The sequence below is a fragment of the Neoarius graeffei genome, chromosome 8, assembly GCF_027579695.1.
Source record: "Neoarius graeffei isolate fNeoGra1 chromosome 8, fNeoGra1.pri, whole genome shotgun sequence".
NCBI classification, from domain to species: Eukaryota; Metazoa; Chordata; class Actinopteri; order Siluriformes; family Ariidae; genus Neoarius; species Neoarius graeffei.
The window spans coordinates 32368260-32391597 of NC_083576.1; the positions used below are offsets into that span (position 1 = coordinate 32368260).

General features: G+C 41.6%; 1 protein-coding gene across 2 annotated transcripts in view; it reads right to left on the bottom strand.

Moving 5' to 3' along the window:
* The window catches only part of polr1d (RNA polymerase I and III subunit D), a 75510-nt gene that overhangs the window by 22916 nt on the left and 29256 nt on the right, over window positions 1–23338 (bottom strand). For both annotated transcript variants that reach the window (XM_060927585.1, XM_060927584.1), the window contains exons 2-3: window positions 21224–21321; window positions 9103–9179 (exon numbers count right to left, since the gene is read on the bottom strand). In XM_060927585.1, the coding sequence (XP_060783568.1) occupies window positions 9103–9179; window positions 21224–21321 (175 nt within the window). The remainder of the gene's footprint in view (window positions 1–9102; window positions 9180–21223; window positions 21322–23338) is intronic.

Consider the following 23338-nt stretch of genomic DNA (forward strand, 5'->3'; position numbering starts at 1 on the left):
GAAAATTGGTGTAATGCTTAAAGCTGTGGACGCAGGGGAGAGGAGTCTAATATTTTCTTTAATATTTTATTTAATAAAATATTTTGTTGCACATTGTTCTGTTTTTGTTAAAATAATTTCCAACTTTGCTTCATAGTTTCTTAGGCCTGATTTATACTTCATAATTTATTTTGTGGCATTTTGTTCAAGGTCGAGTGTGAAATAAAGCCATAAAGGATAAACAGTTGATGTCTTCTGTGTATTTTATATTGGTAATATAACACAGTTTTGCATTACGTTTGTGAGAAAATAATTTATTAATTGGTAAGTAAGTTTTATTTCTATAGCTAGAACATTGCTACACTGCTATACTTTACAAAGCTTTACAATGGCTACAAAAACTAAAAAATAAAATGGAAAACATCTCATCTCATCTCATTATCTCTAGCCGCTTCATCCTTCTACAGGGTCGCAGGCAAGCTGGAGCCTATCCCAGCTGACTACGGGCGAAAGGCGGGGTACACCCTGGACAAGTCGCCAGGTCATCACAGGGCTGACACATAGACACAGACAACCATTCACACTCACATTCACACCTACGGTCAATTTAGAGTCACCAGTTAACCTAACCTGCATGTCTTTGGACTGTGGGGGAAACCGGAGCACCCGGAGGAAACCCACGCGGACACGGGGAGAACATGCAAACTCCACACAGAAAGGCCCTCGCCGGCCCCGGGGCTCGAACCCAGGACCTTCTTGCTGTGAGGCAACAGCGCTAACCACTACACCACCGTGCCGCCCATGGAAAACATCCTATTGATAAAATATAAATAATGTAATTAATTAACTAGTTAATTGCAGCAATTAAATAAAAAATAAAATCTCAGGAGCCGTTTGGGAGCCGAAAGAGCCGGCTCCTTATAGTAAGAAGAGCCAAAAGAGCCGGCTCCCAAAAAAGAGCCGAAATTCCCATCACTAATGCGCAGTAGGCTTCGCGCATGCGCAGTAGGCTTAGTAGGACAAATCCAAGAGGTAGGATAACTTTACAGAACACCTGTTGAAAAAACTTTGCACCTACTGTTTCCCACAAACTGTGTTCGGACCATTTCACTGAGGATTCTTTCAACATTAATACTCAGGTACTGAGCGATATTAATTGCCAAGCCAAATTTAAGAGGCTACTTAAAGATGGAGCCGTTCCCAATGTCCCAATTCAGGAACAAGACGGCGGAGTGAAACCCGAAGTGCTACGGCTACCACTAGGTGCATTCGCTAAGCGACTGAAAGCCGAGGTAAGGATTAGTATTATAATTTTGGGTGTATCAATTATTGATTATCATAATTCTGACTTGTTTCGCCATTTTGAATGTTTTCATCTCGGACTCTGGAAGCATTGTATCTCAATCAATCTCGAAAAATATCAGCAAAAAAAAAACTAGCTTGCAACGGACTTTAGCTAGATCTATGATGAACTTTCAATGTATGATACAAAAATAATACTTCTTTCAACAGATCATTAGCCTTTGAGCAGAATTGTTTTTAACTTACCAGGAAGTGTTATCGAGCCGACCGCTTTCAGTTTCATGGGGATTGAATGAACTCTCACTCTCAGAATCATCTGACCCGTCAGAGTAAAGACAAGATCCATGTTCATGTGAATTTCCAGCTATCGGTTCGAATTGATAGGGTCTAACTTCACATCTCTGTGAAACATCGGGAATGTCACTGTCGATGGTGTCCATTTCGGTAACCTGTTTACATTAGATTCCCAAGCGCTGGCTCCTTGGAAAGTTTTTGTGACGTCACGGGTCACGTGACCACCTAGCTAATTAACGAATCATTGTTTTACGCTGATGTATAAAAAAAGTTGAATTGAACTCTTCGTCATGTTCCTCAAACCATTCCTGAACAATTTTTGCAGTGTGGCAGGGCACATTATCCTTCTGAAAGAGGCTACTGTCATTAAGGTATACCATTGCCAAAGGGTGTACTTAGTCTGAAACAATGTTTAGGTAGGTGGTACATCTCAAAGTAACATCCACATGAATGCCTGGACCCAAGGTTTTCCAACAGAATCACATTGCCTTCTTCCCATAGTGCATCCTGGTGCCATCTCTTCCTCAGGGAGGCAATATAGACAAAACTGGCTATCCATATGATGTAAAAATTTACATGATGTAAAAGAAAAATGTAATTCATCAGACCAGGTCATCTTCTTTCATTGTGCATGGTCACGTTCTGATGCTCCAATGTCCAGTGTGCAATGTGGACAGGGGTCAACATGGGCACTCTGACCGGTGTTCAGCTATTCAGCCCCACATGCAAGCAATCTGTGATGTCCTGTGTGTTCTGACACCTTTTTTTATCTTAGCCAGCATTAACATTTTCAGCAATTTGTGCTACAGTAGCTTTTCTGTGGGATTGGACCAAACGGGTTAGCTTTTGCTAACTGTGTGCATTAATGAGCCTTGGGCGCCCATGACCCTGTTGCCGGTTCACTGGATGTCCTTCCATGAACTAATTTTGGTTGGTAGGTATGTGTGTTATATATACACACATACCATCCATCCATTATCTGTAGCCACTTATCCTGTACAGGGTCGCAGGCAAGCTGGAGCCTATCCCAGCTGATTATGGGTGAGAGGCGGGGTACACCCTGGACAAGTCACCAGGTGATCGCAGGGCTGACACACAGACACAGATAACCATTCACACCTACAGTCAAATTAGAACCACCAATTAGCCTAACCTGGATGCCTTTGGACTGTGGGGAATACCGGAGCACCTGGAGGAAACCCACGAAGACACAGGGAGAACATGCAAACTCCACACAGAAAGGCCCTCATTTGCTGCTGGGCTCGAATCCAGGACCTTCTTGCTGTGAAGCGACAGTGCTAATTGATTTCTTGGTGTGCCCCCCCCACACAGCCTTGCAAAAGTATTCATCCCCCTTGGTGTTTGTCCTGTTTTGTCACATTACAAGCCGGAATTAAAATGGATTTTTGGAGGGTTAGCACCATTTGATTTACACAACATGCCTACCACTTTTAAGGTGAAAATTGTTTTATTGTGATACAAACAATAAGGAAGATGGGGGAAAAAAACCCCCCAGAAATCTGGAGTGTGCATTCGTATGAAACCCCTCAAAAAGAGCTGGTCCAACCAATTAACTTTACAAGTCACATAATTAATTGATTAAAATCCACCTGTGTGCAATCAAAGCGTCACATGATCTGTCACATAATGTCTGTAGAAATCAACCTGTTCTGGAAGGACCCTGACTCTGCAACACTACTAAGCAGGCAACATGAAAACCAAGGAGCACTCCAAACAGGTCAGTTATGAAGAAGTATAGATCAGGGTTGGGTTATAAAAAATATCCAAAACTTTCAATATCCCAGGGAGCACCATTAAATTCATTATAGCAAAATGGAAAGAATATGTCACCACTACAAACCTGACAAGAGAAGGCTGCCCACCAAAACTCACAGACCAGGCAAGGAGGGCGTTAATCAGAGATGCAACAAAGACAACAAAGATAACACTGAAGGAGTTGAAAAGATCCACAGCGGAGATAGAAGTATCTGTCCATAGGACCACCTTAAAGCCCCACTCTGTGGAGTGTATGGCTTATGGAAGAGTGGCCAGAAAAAAGCCATTGCTTAAGAACACATATTTGGAGTTTGCCCAACAGCACGTGGCAGACTCCCCAAACACACAGATGATGATTCTCTGGTCAAATGAGACTAAAATTGAACTTTTTGGCCATCATGGGAAATGCCATGTGTGGCGCAAACCCAACACACTGAGAACACCATTCCTACAGTGAAGCATGGTGGTGGCAGCATCATGCTGTGGGGACGTTTTTCATCTGCAGGGACAGGAAAGCTGGTCAGAACTGAAGGAAAGATGGATGGCATTAAATACAGGGCAATTCTGGAAGAAAACCTGTTTGAGTCGGCCAGAGATTTGAGACTGGGACGAAGGTTCACATTCCAGCAGAACAATGACCCTAAACATACTGCTAAAACTACACTGGAGTGGTTTAAAGGGAAACATTTAAATATCTTGGAATGGCCTAATCAAAGCCCAGACTTCAATCCAATTGAGAATCTGTGGCATAACTTGAAAATTGCTGTACACCAATGCAATCCATCTAACTTGGAGTTGGAGCAGTTTTGCCTTGAGGAATGGGCAAAATCCCAGTGGCTAGATGTACTAATCGAGACATACCCCAAGAGACTTGCAGCTGGAATTGCAGCAAGAGGTGGCTCTACAAAGTATTGACTGGGGGGCGGGGAGGTTGATGAAGAGAACCCAGTTAAACAAATAAGAAAAATATTATACTTGGTCATTTATTTATTGAGGAAAATGATCCAATATTACATATCTGTGAGTGGCAAAAGTATGTGAACCTGTGCTTTCAGTATCTGGTGCGACCCCCTTGTGCAGCAATAACTGCAACTAAACATTTCCGGCAACTGTTGATCAGTCCTGCACACCGGCTGGGAGGAATTTTAGCCCATTCCTCCGTACAGAACAGCTTCAGCTCTGGGATGTTGGTGGGTTTCCTCACATAAACTGCTCGCTTCAGGTCCTTCCATAACATTTCGATTGGATTAAGGTCAGGACTTTGACTTGGCCATTCCAAAACATTAACTTTATTCTTCTTTAACCATTCTTTTGTAGAATGACTTGTGTGCTTAGTGTCGTGGTCTTGCTGCATGACCCACCTTCTCTTGAGATTCAGTTCATGGACAGATGTCCTGACATTTTCCTTTAGAATTTGCTGGTATAATTCAGAATTCATTGTTCCATCAATGATGGCAAGCCATCCTAGCCCAGATACAGCAAAACCGGCCCAAACAATGATACCACCACCATGTTTCACAGATGGGATAAGGTTCTTATGCTGGAATGCAGTGTTTTCCTTTCTCCAAACATAACGCTTCTCATTTAAACCAAATGTTCTATTTTGGTCGCAACCGTCCACAAAACATTGTTCCTTCTGGCTTGTCCACGTGATCTTTAGTAAACTGTAGACAAGCAGCAATGTTCTTTTTGGAGAGCAGTGGCTTTCTCCTTGCAACCCTGCCATGCACACCATTGTTGTTCAGTGTTCTCCTGACGGTTGACTCATGAACATTAACATTAGCCAATGTGAGAGAGGCCTTCAGTTGCTTAGAAGTTACCCTTGGGTCCTTTGTGACCTCACCTACATGCCTTGCTCTTGGAGTGATCTTTGTTGGTCGACCACTCCTGGGGAGGGTAACAATGGTCTTGAATTTCCTCCATTTGTACACAATCTATCTGACTGTGGATTGGTGAAGTCCAAACTCTTTAGAGATGGTTTTGTAACCTTTTCCAGCCTGATGAGCATCAACAAAGCTTTTTCTGAGGTCCTCAGAAATCTCCTTTGTTCATGCCATGATACACTTCCACAAACATGTGTTGTGAAGATCAGACTTTGATAGATCCCTGTTCTTTAAATAAAACAGGGTGCCCACTCACACCTGACTGTCATCCCATTGATTGAAAACACCTGACTTTAATTTCACCTTCAAATTAACTGCTAATCCTAGAGGTTCACATACTTTTGCCATTCACATATATGCAATATTGGATCATTTTCCTCAATAAATAAATGACCAATTATAATATTTTTGTCTCATTTGTTTAACTGGGTTCTCTTTATCTACTTTTAGGACTTATGTGAAAATCTGATGATGTTTTAGGTCATATTTATGCAGAAATATAGAAAATTCTAAAGGGTTCACAAACTTTCAACCACCACTATATATATGGTCCAACTTTCTAACACACACACACACACACACACACACACACACACACACAGGTTGTGTGAGGAGGAATGTGTTTGACATATGTTTGGCCAATTAGCTACTGTATAGTTTGAGGCCAAATGTATAAATCAATTTGTAATCCATCTATCCATTATCCATAACCACTTATCCTGTGCAGGGTTGAGGGCAAGCTGGAGCCTATCCCAGCTGACTATGGGCGAGAGGCGGGGTACACCCTGGACAAGTCACCAAATCATCACAGGGCTGACCCAGAGAGACAAACAACCATTCATGCTCACATTCACATCTATGGTCAATTTCAAGCCACCAATTAACCTCACCTGCATGTCTTTGGACTGTGAGGGAAACTGGAGCACACAGAGGAAATCCACGCAGATACAAGGAGAACATGCAAACTCCACCCAGAAAGGCGCCTGTCAGCCACTGGGCTCAAACCCAGAACTTTCTTGCTGTGAGGCGACAGTGCTAACCACTACACCACCGTGCCACCCCTATTTGTAATGTTCTTTATAAAACTAAATGCTTCTACTCCACAAATTATCTGACTAAAATGGCAACTTAAATTTTAACTATTCATATGCATACACAAGACAGCTGCTTGGTATGGTGTACTGGCTGTGCACATTCTCCAATGTGAGACAAGATACTTCCCTATTTCCCTAATAAGGTACATCTCCACAGCATTCTCTGACTGCACAGCTGGTTTGTAACATGTGAATCCTACTGGGCAAAGGAAGCCTTCAAATACACAACAAATAGTCCTATTTCCAACTTCTCGTCTCGTCTTCTTCCGCTTATCCGGGACCGGGTCACGGAGGCAGCAGTCTAAGCATGGAAGCCCAAACTTCCCTTTCCCCAGACACCTCGGCCAGCTCCTCGGGAAGAACACCGAGGCGTTCCCAGGCCAGCCGAGAGACATAGTCCCTCCAGCATGTCCTGGGTCTTCCCCGGGGCCTCCTCCCGGGGGGACATGCCTGGAACACCTCCCCAGGGAGGCGTCCAGGAGGCATCCAAAAAAGATGCCCGAGCCACCTCAGCTGGTTCCTCTCGATGTGGAGGAGCAGCGGCTCTACTCCGAGCTCCTCCCGAGTGACTGTGCTTCTCACCCTATCTCTAAGGGAGTGCCCAGCCACCCTGCGAAGGAAACTCATTTCAGCCGCTTGTATCCGCGATCTTGTTCTTTCTGTCATTACCCTAAGCTCATGACCATAGGTGAGAGTCGGAACGTAGATCGACCGGTAAATTGAGAGCTTCGCCTTTTGGCTCAGCTCCTTCTTCACCACGACGGACCGGTAAAGCGACTGCATCACTGCGGAGGCTGCACCGATCTGCCTGTCGATCTCACGCTCCATCCTTCCCTCACTCGTGAACAAGATCCCGAGATACTTAAACTCCTCCACTTGAGGCAGGACTTCTCCACCAACCTGGAGAGGGCAAGCCACCCTTTTCCGGTCGAGAACCATGGCCTCGGACTTGGAGGTGCTGATTCTCATCCCTGCCGCTTCACACTCGACTGCAAACCACCCCAGTGCATGCTGAAGGTCCTGGTTTGAAGAAGCCAACAGGACAACATCATCCGCAAAAAGCAGAGATGAAATCCTGTGGTTCCCCAAACAGGATTCCTTCCGGTCCCTGGCTGCGCCTAGAAATTCTGTCCATAAAAATTATGAACAGAACCGGTGACAAAGGGCAGCCCTGCCGGAGTCCAACATGCACTGGGAACAGGTCTGACTTACTGCCGGCAATGCGAACCGGACTCCTGCTCCGTTCGTACAGGGACCGGACAGCCCTTAGCAAAGAGCCCCGAACCCCATACTCCCGAAGCACCCCCCACAGAATACCACGGGGGACACGGTCGAATGCCTTCTCCAGATCCACAAAGCACATGTGGACTGGTTGGGCAAACTCCCATGAACCCTCGAGCACCCTATGAAGGGTATAGAGCTGGTCCAGTGTTCTGCGACCAGGACGAAAACCGCATTGTTCCTCCTGGATCCGAGGTTCGACTATTGGTCGAATTCTCCTCTCCAGTACCCTGGAGTAAACCTTCCCTGGGAGGCTGAGAAGTGTGATTCCCCTATAATTGGAGCACACTCTCCGGTCCCCTTTCTTAAAAAGAGGGACCACCACCCCAGTCTGCCACTCCAGAGGCACTGTCCCCGACGGCCACGCGATGTTGCAGAGGCGTGTCAACCAAGACAGCCCCACAACATCCAGAGACTTGAGATACTCAGGGCGGATCTCATCCACCCCCGGTGCCTTGCCACCGAGGAGCTTGCAAACCACCTCAGTGACTTCGGCTTGGGTAATGGACGAGTCCACCTCTGAGTCATCAGCCTCAGTCTCCTCAGTGGAAGACATGACGGTGGGATTGAGGAGATCTTCAAAGTATTCCTTCCACCGCCCGACAATGTCCCCAGTCGAGGTCAACAGCTCCCCACCCGCACTGTAAACAGTGTTGGCAGAGTACTGCTTCCCCCTCCTGAGGCGCCGGACGGTTTGCCAGAATTTCTTCAAGGCCGACCGATAGTCCTTCTCCATGGCCTCCCCGAACTCCTCCCAGTCCCAGTATTTCCAACTTGAGAAGTCATAATCTTTGCATCTGAAAGTTGGCAGACTGAAGCCAGCAGTGGAGCACCACTGGAGCTTTTATAGTGAATTCGTGTTGAGGGACTTGTCTGCAATTTAATATTTTCCATTTCCCATTAAAGTTTCAATTATAACATGGACAAGATGGAAATGAAGTGTTCTGTTTGAAACAAACTCTGAAAATAAAGCCTTGAATCATGCGTTCATATTAATGTTTTCCAGTAGACAAAGTGATTTTGTATAATCTTCCTCAGATGAAGCCACAGCAGAAACAGTAATACATCCTTTAAGTGACATTAAGTGACCTTCAGGGCATTCTACAGCATTCACTCTAACCTCAGTCAGTACAAGAATAATCTAATTAACTCGAAATCAACTCATCTCACACCAAAGTTAGTTAGAGTGAAGGAGAAAAAAGTGCTTCATAGTCCAAGGAAGTGTCTCTCATTGTTACCCTTAAAGAACCGCGATCAATTATAGAAAGATAGCTACAAATTAAGGTTAGAAATGGTATAAAAAGAAAAAAAAAGTTAGCATCACAATCCATTGTTGCCATCTTTCATATTGCATTAACTGATTCAAGAGGATGATAGTGACTGTCCTTGAACAATGCAACTAAAGAGCATTACTATGAATATCAAAACTTAAAGTAGTGTAAAAGGTAGGTGATCCAGTTTTTAGAATTTTTCCAAGGAAGTTCAAATCTCACCTCGTGTCTGTACACGGAAGTTGATCTTGCTCTCGGATGGGTGTGTAATGCTGTAGCCACAGAACTCCACTTCAGAACTGTGGAAAAAAAAAAAGGCACTGGCAAGTCACATCAACCTGTTGAGCTAAATGGATTTTCTACGTTAGTGCGACTAAATTGTTGCAGGCTCTTTCATGCCTATCATGTACAGTGGGGCAAAAAAGTATTTAGTCAGTCACCAATTGTGCAAGTTCTCCCACTTAAAAAGATGAGAGGCGCCTGTAATTTTCATCATAGGTATACCTCAACTATGAGAGACAAAATGAGAAAAAAAAATCCAGAAAATCACATTGTCTGATTTTTAAAGAATTTATTTGCAAATTATGGTGGAAAATAAGTATTTGGTCAATAACAAAAGTTCATCTCAGTACTTTGTTATATACCCTTTGTTGGCAATGACAGAGGTCAAACGTTTTCTAAGTCTTCACAAGGTTTTCACACACTGTTGCTGGTATTTTGGCCCATTCCTCCATGCAGATCTCCTCTAGAGCAGTGATGTTTTGGGGCTGTTGCTGGGCAACACGGACTTTCAACTCCCTCCAAAGATTTTCTATGGGGTTGAGATCTGGAGACTGGCTAGGCCACTCCAGGACCTTGAAATGCTTCTTACGAAGCCACTCCTTCGTTGCCCGGGCGGTGTGTTTGGGATCATTGTCATGCTGAAAGACCCAGCCATGTTTCATCTTCAATGCCCTTGCTGATGGAAGGAGGTTTTCACTCAAAATCTCACGATACATGGCCCCATTCATTCTTTCCTTTACACGGATCAGTTGTCCTGGTCCCTTTGCAGAAAAACAGGCCCAAAGCATGATGTTTCCACCCCCATACTTCACAGTGGGTATGGTGTTCTTTGGATGCAACTCAGCATTCTTTCTCCTCCAAACACGACAAGTTGAGTTTTTACCAAAAAGTTCTATTTTGGTTTCATCTCACCATATGGCGTTCTCCCAGTCCTCTTCTGGATCATCCAAATGCTCTCTAGCAAACTTCAGATGGGCCTGGACATGTACTGGCTTAAGCAGGGGGACACGTCTGGCACTGCAGGATTCGAGTCCCTGGCAGCGTAGTGTGTTACTGATGGTAGCCTTTGTTACTTTGGTCCCAGCTCTCTGCAGGTCATTCACTAGGTCCCCCCGTGTGGTTCTGGGATTTTTGCTCACCGTTCTTGTGATCATTTTGACCCCACGGGGTGAGATTCTGCGTGGAGCCCCAGGTTGAGGGAGATTATTAGTGGTCTTGTATGTCTTCCATTTTCTAATAATTGCTCCCACAGTTGATTTCTTCACACCAAGCTGCTTACCTATTGCAGATTCAGTCTTCCCAGCCTGTTGCAGGTCTACAATTTTGTTTCTGGTGTCCTTTGACAGCTCTTTGGTCCTGGCCATAGTGGAGTTTGGAGTGTGACTGTTTGAGGTTGTGGACAGGTGTCTTTTATACTGATAACGAGTTCAAACAGGTGCCATTAATACAGGTAACAAGTGGAGGACAGAGGAGCCTCTTAAAGTTACAGGTCTGTGAGAGCCAGAAATCTTGCTTGTTTGTAGGTGACCGAATACTTATTTTACCGAGGAATTTACCAATTAATTCATTAAAAATCCTACAATGTGATTTCCTGGATTCTTTCCCCCCATTCTGTCTCTCATAGTTGAAGTGTACCTATGATGAAAATTACAGGCGCCTCTCATCTTTTTAAGTGGGAGAACTTGCACAATTGGTGGCTGACTAAATACTTTTTTGCCCCACTGTATGCAGAGACTCAGATTGTTGGCGCGCCCGTGTTTGACACTACGTTCAGACTGCAACCTGAAACCCCATATCCGATTTGTTGTGAAATCCGATTTTTTTGTTAGGCCGTTCACATTACCAATTACACGAGACTTGTATCCGATCTCCAATATGAACAGAAAACGACCCAAAAGTGTCCCGCATGCGCAAATTGACACGTAATAAGCACATCTACGTAATACGTAAACAAAAAAAAGCGCACTCTTCAAGTTTCCACCAAAGAGGCGGGATTAGCCAACGCAGAATAGTGACGTTTGTCTCTTGTTGATGACGTGTAGGTCGCATGAATGCGACCTGTCCGGTCAGACTGCAGTCGCATGTGAAAATAACGGATATGCATCGGAATTAGGACCACATATCCAAGCAGCCTGGGTCGCATGTGAAAAAAATCGGATCTGTGTCGTTCAGATTGTCAATAACAAATCAGATACAGGTCGCATATGGGCAAAAAAATCGGATATGGGTCGTTTCAGGGTGCAGTCTGAACGTAGTCCGAGATGTGCTATTTCGAATAATGAACGCATTGTCGAGGGGGCAGGGGCCAATATGGACACGAGCATTTTATACCCTATTTGGAACGTTTCGTGGCGTATTACAGACTCTCCAGGATTTCGTGATGTTGCGATTTGCAACTTCAACGCAAATTCAACCAATCCCCACGAATTCAGAGCGGTGTTGCAATTATATCCAATTACCGCAACTTTCCCGCAAATTTGACCAATCGTTGGCGTCGTCGACAAACTACCTTCCGCCTTACTTCCAGTGTTGCCAGATTGGGCAGTTTCCCGCCCAGTTGGGGGATTTTAAGTGCATTTTGGCGGGTTTTGAACATATTTTGGGCTGGAAAACGTCAGCAGTATCTGGCAACCCTGCTTACTTCCGTGTTTCCGTTCAAGAGAAGCAGCATGTGCGAGTCAGTGTTTATATAGGCTTAAATTCTGTTACTGAAAGTGTGTTATGTTTACAGTGAAGGACTGTGTGCACTTTACATTATTTTTTACTTAATACAAGAAATTAATGGATGCCAACATTTTTGCCAAAATGGTATTTTATTTTCCATTGTTTAGGCAGCTTCAGCATCATACTGTGAGATTCTGTTTAAATTGTTTTTTTCTTCTATGAAGCCTGAGCCATTTATTTTATTAGTTTATAATTAGTTTAATTTAGTCTTCAGGAGAGACTGCCTGCACACAGTACTAGTATTAATAGTTTTTTTTTTCTTACATGAAAGCTGAGGCATTTATATTATATTTTAAGGTAACTTCATGTTGTGCTGTGAGGTTCTGTGCACTTTAACTTTTGAACCAACAGGTGCATTTGGATAAGTAAAGCCTATTTTTCTGCATTTTTGTAGTCCTGGTAATCTTTTATATTGGTAAAGTTGTTTATAGGACCATTTCTCAGTGTCTTTGTTTTTTTAATCAATAGTTTTTCAGTAATAACTTAATATTTAACATATCACTCAATTTTAATCACAAAAAGAGAAAATCGCAACAATTTCTTGCAACTTTCACTTCCTCCCGCAATGTAATTGCAACAAAAACCTAAAAAACACTGCAACTTTCATCGCAATTTTTTGGAAAACCCCCGCAACATCAGACATTTTAGCCCACAACAATCACAGAAAAGGCCCGCGGAATCCTGGGGGGACTGGTATTACTTGACTTCATGGTCTCAATATCAAAAATCTTGCACAAATATGCAACTTCCAACATAATTATCTGGATATTCAACAGATTTCAACATCGGATGAATTTGTTTTGACTGCCGCCATATTGAATATACGTCAGACCAGTTCGTGTATTTACGCCGCCCCATTTGTAGCGTCCCAAGCGAGTAAAACCTGATCCAAGTCTTTCGCTAGGTGGCGTCTTACGGTCTATGTACGAATATTCGAAAGAGACAAGAAAACATGGATAAGAAAAAAAAGAAAAATACATCTACAGGGAGTGCAGAATTATTAGGCAAATGAGTATGTTGACCACATTACCCTCTCTATGCATGTTGGCCTACTCCAAGCTGCATAGGCTTGAAAGCCTCCTACCAATTAAGCATACCAGGTGATGTGCATCTCTGTAATGAAAAGGGGTGTGGTCTAATGACATCAACACCCTATATCAGGTGTGCAAAATTATTAGGCAACTTCCTTTCCTTTGGCAAAATGGGTCAGAAGAGGGATTTGACGGACTCAGAAAAGTCAAAAATAGTGACATATATTGCAAAGGGATGGAGCACTCTTAAAATTGCCCAGCTTTTGAAGCGTGACCATCGAACAATCAAGCGCTTCATTCAAAATAGTCAACAGGGTCGCAAGAAGCGCGTTGAAAAAAAAAGGCGCAAACTAACTGCCCGTGAACTGAGGAAAGTCAAGCGTGAAGCTGCCAAGATGCCACTTGCCACCAGTTTTGCCATATTTCAGAGCTGCAACATCACTGGAGTGTCAAAAAGCACAAGGTGTGCAATACTCAGGGACACGGCCAAGGTAACAAAGGCTGAAAAACGACCACCACTGAACAAGACACACAAGATGAAACGTCAAGACTGGGCCAAGAAGTATCACAAGACTGATTTTTCTAAGGTCTTATGGACAGATGAAATGAGAGTGAGTCTTGATGGGCCAGATGGATGGGCTCGTGGCTGGATCAGCAAAGGGCAGAGAGCTCCAGTCCGACTCAGACGCCAGCAAGGTGGAGGTGGGGTACTGGTATGGGCTGGTATCATCAAAGATGAGCTTGTGGGACCTTTTCAGGTTGAGGACGGCGTCAAGCTCAACTCCCAGTCCTATTGTCAGTTTTTGGAAGACACCTTCTTCAAGCAGTGGTACAGGAAGAAGTCAGCATCCTTCAAGAAAAACATGATTTTCATGCAGGACAATGCTCCATCACACGCATCCAAGTACTCCACAGCATGGCTGGCCAGAAAGGGTCTAAAGGAAGAAAGATTAATGACGTGGCCTCCTTGTTCACCTGATCTGAACCCCATAGAAAACCTGTGGTCCCTCATCAAATGTGAGATCTACAAGGAGGGGAAACAGTACACATCTCTGAACAGTGTCTGGGAGGCTGTGGTTGCTGCTGCACGCAATGTTGATCGCAAACAGACAGGGATGTGAGTGACAAATTTTAAAAAAAGAGGAAAATTTTTAGGCTCAACAGATGACCCCGAAGGGGTCGTCACGACAACGAAGTTGTCATGGGGAGGGTATGGGAGGGTGTGCCCTCCCATTGGTGGGGGTCTGGGGGGTCTCCCCCACGAAAATTTTTGTAAAAAGGACTTAAAATGGTGACACTTTAAGCACATAAAATGTAAAATTTCTAAATTAGCACATTTCAGTTTAAAAAATGTTTTGGTCAAATTTCATGGTGTTTTAGTGATACATGTTTCAGAACTTTACAAAAAATTTTTGAAAATGAGAAAAAAGTGTCATGTTTCAGGTTTGGGGTGCCGTGTCTGGCCTTAAGTCTGAAAAATTTTACCATTGATACCAAACTACCACCACTACAAATGTCATGTTAGGCCATATGAAAATAATTTCTTGTTTCTCATCTCTATTTTTCCTCAAAATGGGTAGGACGGGCTTATTTTATTTTTATTTTATTTTGTTTTATTTTTCTGCTATGTGGGGGATAAAACACGAAAAATTGGAATGGTTGGAGCAGACTCTGGTTTCAGAGGCATGACGCTAAATTACCAGTGTAAAAAAAAAAATGTTTATGGTGTGTCAATTTTTTTTGGTTCGGGCTGTAATGATTATGAGGAACAAGAATATAATTTTATGTGGCCTTACATAACTAGCAATAAAATTTAAACCCTGCCACCAGTTCATAGTACATGTACTTACTCTCTTCAATCAGACCTAACACCTGAAAAATTAATGGCTAAATAAAATTCCACACTTTCTGTGAAGTTTATACTTGCAATATAATTTCAGATTAAACCTAATCATTGTTCAAATGTATCTGTAAATATTAAATGTGCTAGTGATAAATTAGATTGGAATTATCACATTATTTTCAGAGAACTAAAAATTTCATTCAAAAAGTAACAGTGAAGGTAATGTTTTTAATACGTAGGATAAAACATTATTATTATTATTATTATTATTATTATTATTATTATTGATGCCTACCTGGCAATGCATAGTTAGTCTTCTGAATCTCAACTCGACTCCTGTGTTTTTCGCTTTTCACGTGTCCACTGAGAGTCACAAATCCACGCCGTCCGTAGTTCAGTTCACAGCAACACAATTTGCAACGTGCGATTCCTTTCTTGTTGAGTTTTTCAAAAACCAAACTAAAAACACTCCCATCGGGAGCTTTGCGCTCTAACCAGTCCCAACGCCACTTATTTTCAATGCCAGAATCTATTTTCGTGACATCGGACTTCACAGACAACGCCGCCATTTTCATTCATACTCGTACATACCTGCCAACCTTGGAAAAAAATTTTGAGTAGCAACTTATCGTGGCGGTGCAGCGCAGCACGGCGTGAGGTCAGGCACATTTGCTGATCAGTATTGATTGTAATGAGGGAGCATGTGAACAATGTATTACTAAGCACAGAGTTCCCACTCACCACCATATCTAGTTATTCAACATACAAGCAGACTATGAAGAAAACAAGAACTCAATGAAAAGGCATGAATATATTTCCAATGCTTTCACCAAGACATTTGGCACAAGGCAACTGTGCCCCAAAAATATGTCCTTTATACAGACCTTAAACTTAAAGATAAGGGATAAATGTACTGCCTTTGGCATATTGTGTCTTAAATACATTGGGAATTATAAACAACAAAGAATCCCAAATAGCATGCTATGTCCCTTTTGACATTTAGCATTATATTGTATAGATAACAGAAAAACCAAAGGGCTATAGCCTATGTCTTTTAAAACAGACGCCGACAGTCTGCAAAACACACACACACACACAATCCTTTTTTCATAAATTTAGTTTTGACCATAAAAGAGATTCTGTTGCTCCTCGCTACACTAAACATCGAAAGTGAATATTCCAGAGTACCTATATAAATATATTTTTTTCAATATTAATATTTAGTAAATGCAAACTGATAACCACACTTACAGAAAAACTTACTGAAAATAAATTATAGGCTACTCTGGCCTATCCAATAACATAGCCTTTATAATATTCACTGACCTGGCCTAATTTGGAAAAAAATAATGGCCTATGTATATAAATGCAAGCATTTCTATGTTAGCAATATTATTACCTGTATTTCCTTGATGGCTAATGTCAAAATCATAATTGCACACTGTGCAAAACGCATGATTAGGCAGTTTAGGGGGTGGAGGCATGGCCATTGATCTTGATACTTCGTTAGGAACTTCTGAGGGGCATAGACTCGCTTCTTTTTAGATTTGCTAACCTCTCTCTGTCAGTATCCTCATCTGACGTCATGTGCATTATTAACTGCAAGGCACGCGCATACACAAAACACACATCATCCACTACACGCACTTACGTGAAAACACTTCGTGCGCTGCTCATTGAATCTCACATGCACGAGTAGCCTAGTTCAGAAGATTTTAACGCGTCTATCGGTCGACTGGATGGAAACGTCAGTAGGCTACTATATTTTCACTTTAGGCTCATCTCATTCTCATCTCATTATCTCTAGCCGCTTTATCCTTCTACAGGGTCGCAGGCAAGCTGGAGCCTATCCCAGCTGACTACGGGCGAAAGGCGGGGTACACCCTGGACAAGTCGCCAGGTCATCACAGGGCTGACACATAGACACAGACAACCATTCACACTCACATTCACACCTACGGTCAATTTAGAGTCACCAGTTAACCTAACCTGCATGTCTTTGGACTGTGGGGGAAACCGGAGCACCCGGAGGAAACCCACGCGGACACGGGGAGAACATGCAAACTCCACACAGAAAGGCCCTTGCCGGCCCCGGGGCTCGAACCCAGGACCTTCTTGCTGTGAGGCGACAGCGCTAACCACTACACCACCGTGCCGCCCCACTTTAGGCTATGCAATATTTTTTGGATTGAGAAGCCTGGGTCAAATATCAAAACAAGCTGGAACAAATATTTCCTTCAGATAAGGCGGAACACTGTGCTTTGAACTCTGACGTTAGAACGGTTGTCCTTGCTTTATTCACAATACCCTTGCCCCACCCATTTACCTTCAAAACGGTGTTTAGCACCGTCCTCCCTTGTAAAACCAGTCACAGTATGAAGATCGACCGAGAGGGATGAAAATCAATGTCGTTACTTTCGTTTTGACGGCTCCTCGGCTCTCCGCTTCGCCTCATAGCCTAGGCCTATTTGAAGAGTTTAAAACTAGCGCTGTGATTGGTCGAAGTCTTCTTTTCTCTACAGGTTGCTGGTCAATGCGGTTACACCCATAGACGAGTTGCCTAGTGCGCGAATGCACAGACAGTTGAACCGGAATATTAAAGATCTTTCTAGAGGTCTGCGCTGGACAGAATTTTCAGTCCCGCTCCCGCAAAGAATTATGATTTTCAGTCCCGCTCCCACCTGCCATATTTTGTCCCGCTCCCAAATCCCGCATGATGCGGACGTTCGCGTTATTTCTCACGAAAGTTCTTGTCATTGGCTTGGGGAATTAAACATGCTGAGCTTAGCTGAGCTCTCCACTGACCGATCCTTCACCTAGCGCACGGAGCGAGGGTGCGCGTTACCAGGCGGCATGCAGCGCAGCTGAGGCTTTACAGAGATACCCAACACACCTACCAACATCTACAGTGGATATTAAGAATATTGTACATAGCTTATATGTCACTCCTCACATTTACATTCTAGGAAATACAAGTAGGCCTATAAGAAATTAATATAATTTAAAGACACAGCGTGATGGTGGCCCGCCCCCTACTTTGAGTGGATTTGAGCATAAATATCTACAGCTCACGTTCAGGGGTGCGTTTCCCAAACAACCAACCAAGTTAGCATTAAACCAATATGGTACGATGCAAGTTTGAACTAACTAACATCCAAAAAACGACTGTTTCCCAAAGCTGTAGTACCAACTTGGTCTGAACCAAGTTGATTTGAACCAACACAGTTCAAACCACGATGTTTTCAGATGTGTTCGGATGGTCTCGTTTATTGTCGGAATTCAGAGAAACAACCCGAAGTTGGCTGACAGTGCGAACGGCATTTCACCATTAAATGACCGTTAAGCCAAATTTGGTGCGTCCATAATCTTCCCCTGATGCTTGCAACTTGGTGTAGATGTTCATTTAGACTAATATAAAATTGCAATACCCCTCATTTGGAAATCACGTGTAAACAAAAGGCATCTCCATAAATTAAAGCATCATATACTAGTTTTGGCTATAAGGCTATTTGCCCTGATTAAAAATAGCTAAGCAAACTGCTGTGAGATGGCACAGATAACGTTATGTAGATCTACATGTTGTGTATTTATAGGTGGCATTGTTAGGTTTATTGTAAGTTTATTGTTTAGACTCTGACATTCTGCTGACACATTCCAAGTTGAGCGCTGCATGCGCTCATGATTGACAGCTCTCACTTTGATTGACAGCTCTCACTTTGCGCACTCGCACTCCCACTTTCTTTTTAAAGCAGCACTTCTGAAGCACTGTGAGCTTCACTAGAGGAGCTCTGCTCTTCTGCCACGATCGGAGATCTCAAACACGGAAGAGCGGAAAGGAATCGGAAACGTACGCGAGATTAGACCACATCCGCAAATTTAGGCATCTTAAAATGTTTTTATTAATGCCAAATAAAATATCCAGCACAAATTATATATGATAGACATAAATTAATAATTTATAAATTTTATTTTAAACACGTTTTTAGTTAGCGGGACTGCAGCTTATCACCTCCCCCTCCCGCCCGAAATGAGCTTTCAAAATTTGCCCCGCGCCGCACTGCTTTGCGTTGGGTCCCGCGGGAGTGCAGGGCTCTACTTTGAACTCAAAGCCATCAATGGCTTTTTGCGTATTTTGAAGTGTTAAATCGTAGCAGCGTAGTTTGATGTCTAAATGCGTATCTGCTACGCAAAATGCGTAAAGGTTGGCAGGTCTGCTCATAGCAGTGCATGTACAATAGCGACTCCTCTCCACACAGCGATAATGATCAGATCGCTGTAAGGAGCTTTCGTCACTTCCGCTTAGTAAAATCCGGAAAAGTTTCGCGCCAGACTTTACCGAATATATATATATATATATATATATATATATATATATATATATATATATATTTTAAATTTTAGAAAACGCGGAAAACGATTTTTTTACGAGGAAAGGCAATTTGAAAAACGCGGATTTCCGCGGAAACGCGGAGATTTCACATCCGTGAACAGATCAAAACACTGACCGAATCCATGGATGGCAGGCTTTTGAGTGTCCTTGTAAAGAAAGGCGGCTATATTAGTCACTGATTTGTTTTTTTTTTGTTGTTTTTGAATGCCAGCAATGTATATTAGTGAATGTTGAGTTGTTATATTGGTTTCCCTGGTGAAAATAAATGAGTATATGTTTGTTTTTTGTTAAGTTGCCTAATAATTATGCACAGTTATAGTCACCTGCACACACAGATATCCTCCTAAGATAGCTAAAACTAAGAAAGCCCTACTCCAACTTCCAAAAATACTCAGCTTTGATATTTATGAGTCTTTTGGGTTCATCAAGAACATAGTTGTTTTTCAATAATAAAACTAATCCTCAAAAATACAACTTGCCTAATAATTCTGCACTCCCTGTATTTTGTCATTCTTTGGCAGAAAGAGAGTACATTCACCTGAAAAAACTGATACGCCGATACCCAAAGTCATACTAGATTTACAACAACTACTGCAACATCAACTACTACAACAGCAACCACTACTACTACTACTACCACTGGTGACCACTACCACTGACTACTACTATAGACCTACACCAAACTGAAAGCAAGTTAATAAAATAAATTAGAATTTACAAGGAGGAGATGATACAGATGTGATATATAGTGGCTTGTGATTGAATTCCAAAATATTGCCACTGATTAAACAATATCTCAATATATTTGGTTGAAGCATTGATTTTTGTCATCTACATTGCTTCATATGGCTTCTAATACAAAAAAAAAAAACAGAATTGAGAAGAAAAAAACAGTCCCTGGGCTGCCCCAGCTGTTCATTGGGCTCGCTTGGCTCACTAGGTTCGCTTCAACTGAAGGATAATCACTGGGCCCCCTGTTGTAGAAATGGGCCCCTGTTTTTTCCCCAGGAGGGGCCCTGTGGGCCCCTTGACCTGCAAAACAATCTGAGTCTCTGTGTATGTAATTTTTGTTGACTGTATACTCTATACACTTTATCCATTGACTTTGTACTACTTATCTATCCATCCATTAGGTCTGGATGTCCAGCCAGTTTACTGCAGTGTTACTTCGGTAAGTGCAGTTTGTAATGATTAAAACTGTTCCTAAACCCATAAACATCAACAAAAAAAATTCTCTCACACACAAAAAGAAAAAAAAAGAAAAAAGAAAAGAAACCTGTGATTTGCAGTATTGCCATGGATTTGATTTTACAAGTGGTTTCATTTTAGGCTTCTGTTCATATTTTCCATGCCAGTCTCTGACTCTGTCCACAGTATAATATGCTTTGATTGCCTTAACACTGTTCTCTGTCATCTCCTTCTGTAATTTTTTTTGGCCTTGACCACTACAAATGAACACATTTTGAGTCAAAGAAACTGAAAACACTGTAGAAAAACAAAGCAGGTCTTTATTTATTACTGATTATTCAAATAATTAGTCAAATAAATAAATAAATAATCACAAGTGTTTTACTGGAAAATACACCACTCATATTTTTCATACATGGTACATCCGGGACATGGAGACCCAAAACCGTGACATATTTCTCTATAAGTCACTCATAAGGAAATCGATGAATTGTTTTGATAAATTTGGGTACTTTTTGTTTGTGAAATGTGATTAACTTGTTTTTTTTTTTGTGGATGTGACTATATAACAAAGAACTTCACACAGTAGCGTGAAGATATGAAGTTTACTTTCTTGTGTTGAAAACATGTTCACCACTCAAAGATAAACTTCATATCTTCACACAACCTTGTAATATCAACCAATCACTCTCTTCCTCTCTCTTGTACTAATAAAAAAAGTTGCAGAGAAATAAACCATTTATTTTTCCACAAATCATCATATACTCTTCTTGAATTTCTCCTTCTACTCCATATGCCCAGAAACCAGCATTATTGATTATTTCCCTAAATAATACCCATGTTTTTATGAAGTTTGACCAGTTACAAATGGGAACAATCTCTTACTTCTTCATAACCATGTATCTGAGCGAGTTGCCCAGTGTGTGGTCCTCTTCATGCAGAACAAACGTCACACAGCCTTCATCAGCTCCATCTGCTTGGACCTGTTTACAAATACAGAATCCAGTAGCTTTGAGTAAATTTGACAAGGTTCCCTCAAAGAGCATCTATAGCTACAAACAAATTAGTTTATGCCAAAAGCTGTTGTCTTGATGAATAATTAGTTTAGATTCTTAAACAAAATGTGACAGGATTTAACTTGGATTTATTATTATTTTTTTTTACACCACATAAGCCTGCAATGGTGTGTAGACTTAGATCCACTGTATGTAGCTAGTGCCATTAGCTTGCTTTGGTAATCTGCCAACAAACTACTCTAAACCCTGGCATGTAACATATCATTCAAACAACCTCACACTGATTAGTGCATTATTTATGTCATGTTTATCCACTTTTTTGTGTATGCATTTATTTAGTGAGTTTAAAAAATAATAATAATTAAATAAAACAGTGGATAGTGCAAACTGACAACAGCAGCAGGTGATGCTCTCAAGAGACAAACCACCAACAAACCAAAACAACATTCAGTATATTAAAAGATTATATTTCGCACATCATTTCAATGGTGTATAGAAATTAATTTCAAATTCATCATCATTAGTCTTGTCACCACAACATCACAATACTATTTTAATCCATGATAAAGCTACAGAGCTATAGGAATAACTGTAATGCCCTAATGAGCTGATAGGCATTGAGAGAGACTTTGGCAAACTGTAAGCCAAAATGCTTGATACTTAATAACTAATAAAAGCTAATGTGAACTCCAAATCACTCAGGAGAATCAGCTGTTAATAGAAGACAGGAAAGGTGGAGTGGTCAGAAAAGTTGGGGAAATCCCACTGATCATAAGATATTTTCTGTTTTGACACGGAAAGACACAGGACAGGAGGAGCAGTCGGAGTCAAAACTGGAAGAAGATAAATAATAATGGAGGCAACAAATTAAAGCTACATGAACGTGGCGATCAACTTTAATTTCTGCTCATCAGATCAAGAAACAGATGAGAGGAAAGTCGGAAAGTCAGTTTGGCCTCAGGGAAAAATTCAACACTGATTCCTGACTACACGACTTTTACAAAACACTTATGTTAATGTCATGCTATCAGGTTTTGTTTGCTTTGCTAATGCCATCAAATTTTGCAACTCTGGATCCCTGTATCTGCAAGATGTGATCATTATTATTACACCAATCCCGGTTTTTTCATGCTTCATATGACACTGAGATTAGACATCAGAGAATCAACCGATAACTGATATTGATGTTCTTATGCTGATCATCAGAGGCACAACTGCAGATTATATTTTAGACCCATGTTCAAAAGCAAGATCAGTGTGGCGTCAGTAGAATCATTCAAGGTTTGGCTGGATGATATAGAACTAATTTTTACATAGTGGCTTTCTACAGTATCAATAATGCAAATATGATGTGATGATGGTTAGGAAATCAATTTGACATGTTTTTGTACAGAGTGACTCATGCCAGTAAGTCCATATTCTGATAGATAACAAATAAATACATACACAAATATATATCATACAAATATATTGGTAAGCATGTGATTAGTGTACATTCAAGTACTTAGAGATCTACTAAACTTTTTTTTTGTTTAGAATAAAAGCTTTGAATGCTGAGATTGCTTGAGCCAAAGCAAAGATAAAATCCATGCTAATGGGAAAACCACTACCTGTTGTGGTATGTAACATTATTTAACTCTGAGACTTGACATGCTTCAGTAAAACTTTTTTCATTGGCAGTAGAACCAAATATTAGACAACCCCATGAAGCAGTTGGTATATATACACAGTACCAGTGAAAAGTTTGGACACACCTACTAATTCATAGTTTTGTTTTGTTTTTTTGTATTTTGACCATTTTCTACATTGTAGAACAATATTCAAGACATTAAAACTATGAAATTACATATGGAACATATGGAATTTTGTGGTAAACAAAAAAAAAAGTGTTAAAAAACAAAATATGTTACTGTGGCAGTGGGGGTATCGTTTCACCTTTGTATGATTACTGGCATTTTATTTGTGTGTGTCTCTTGTGTTCTTG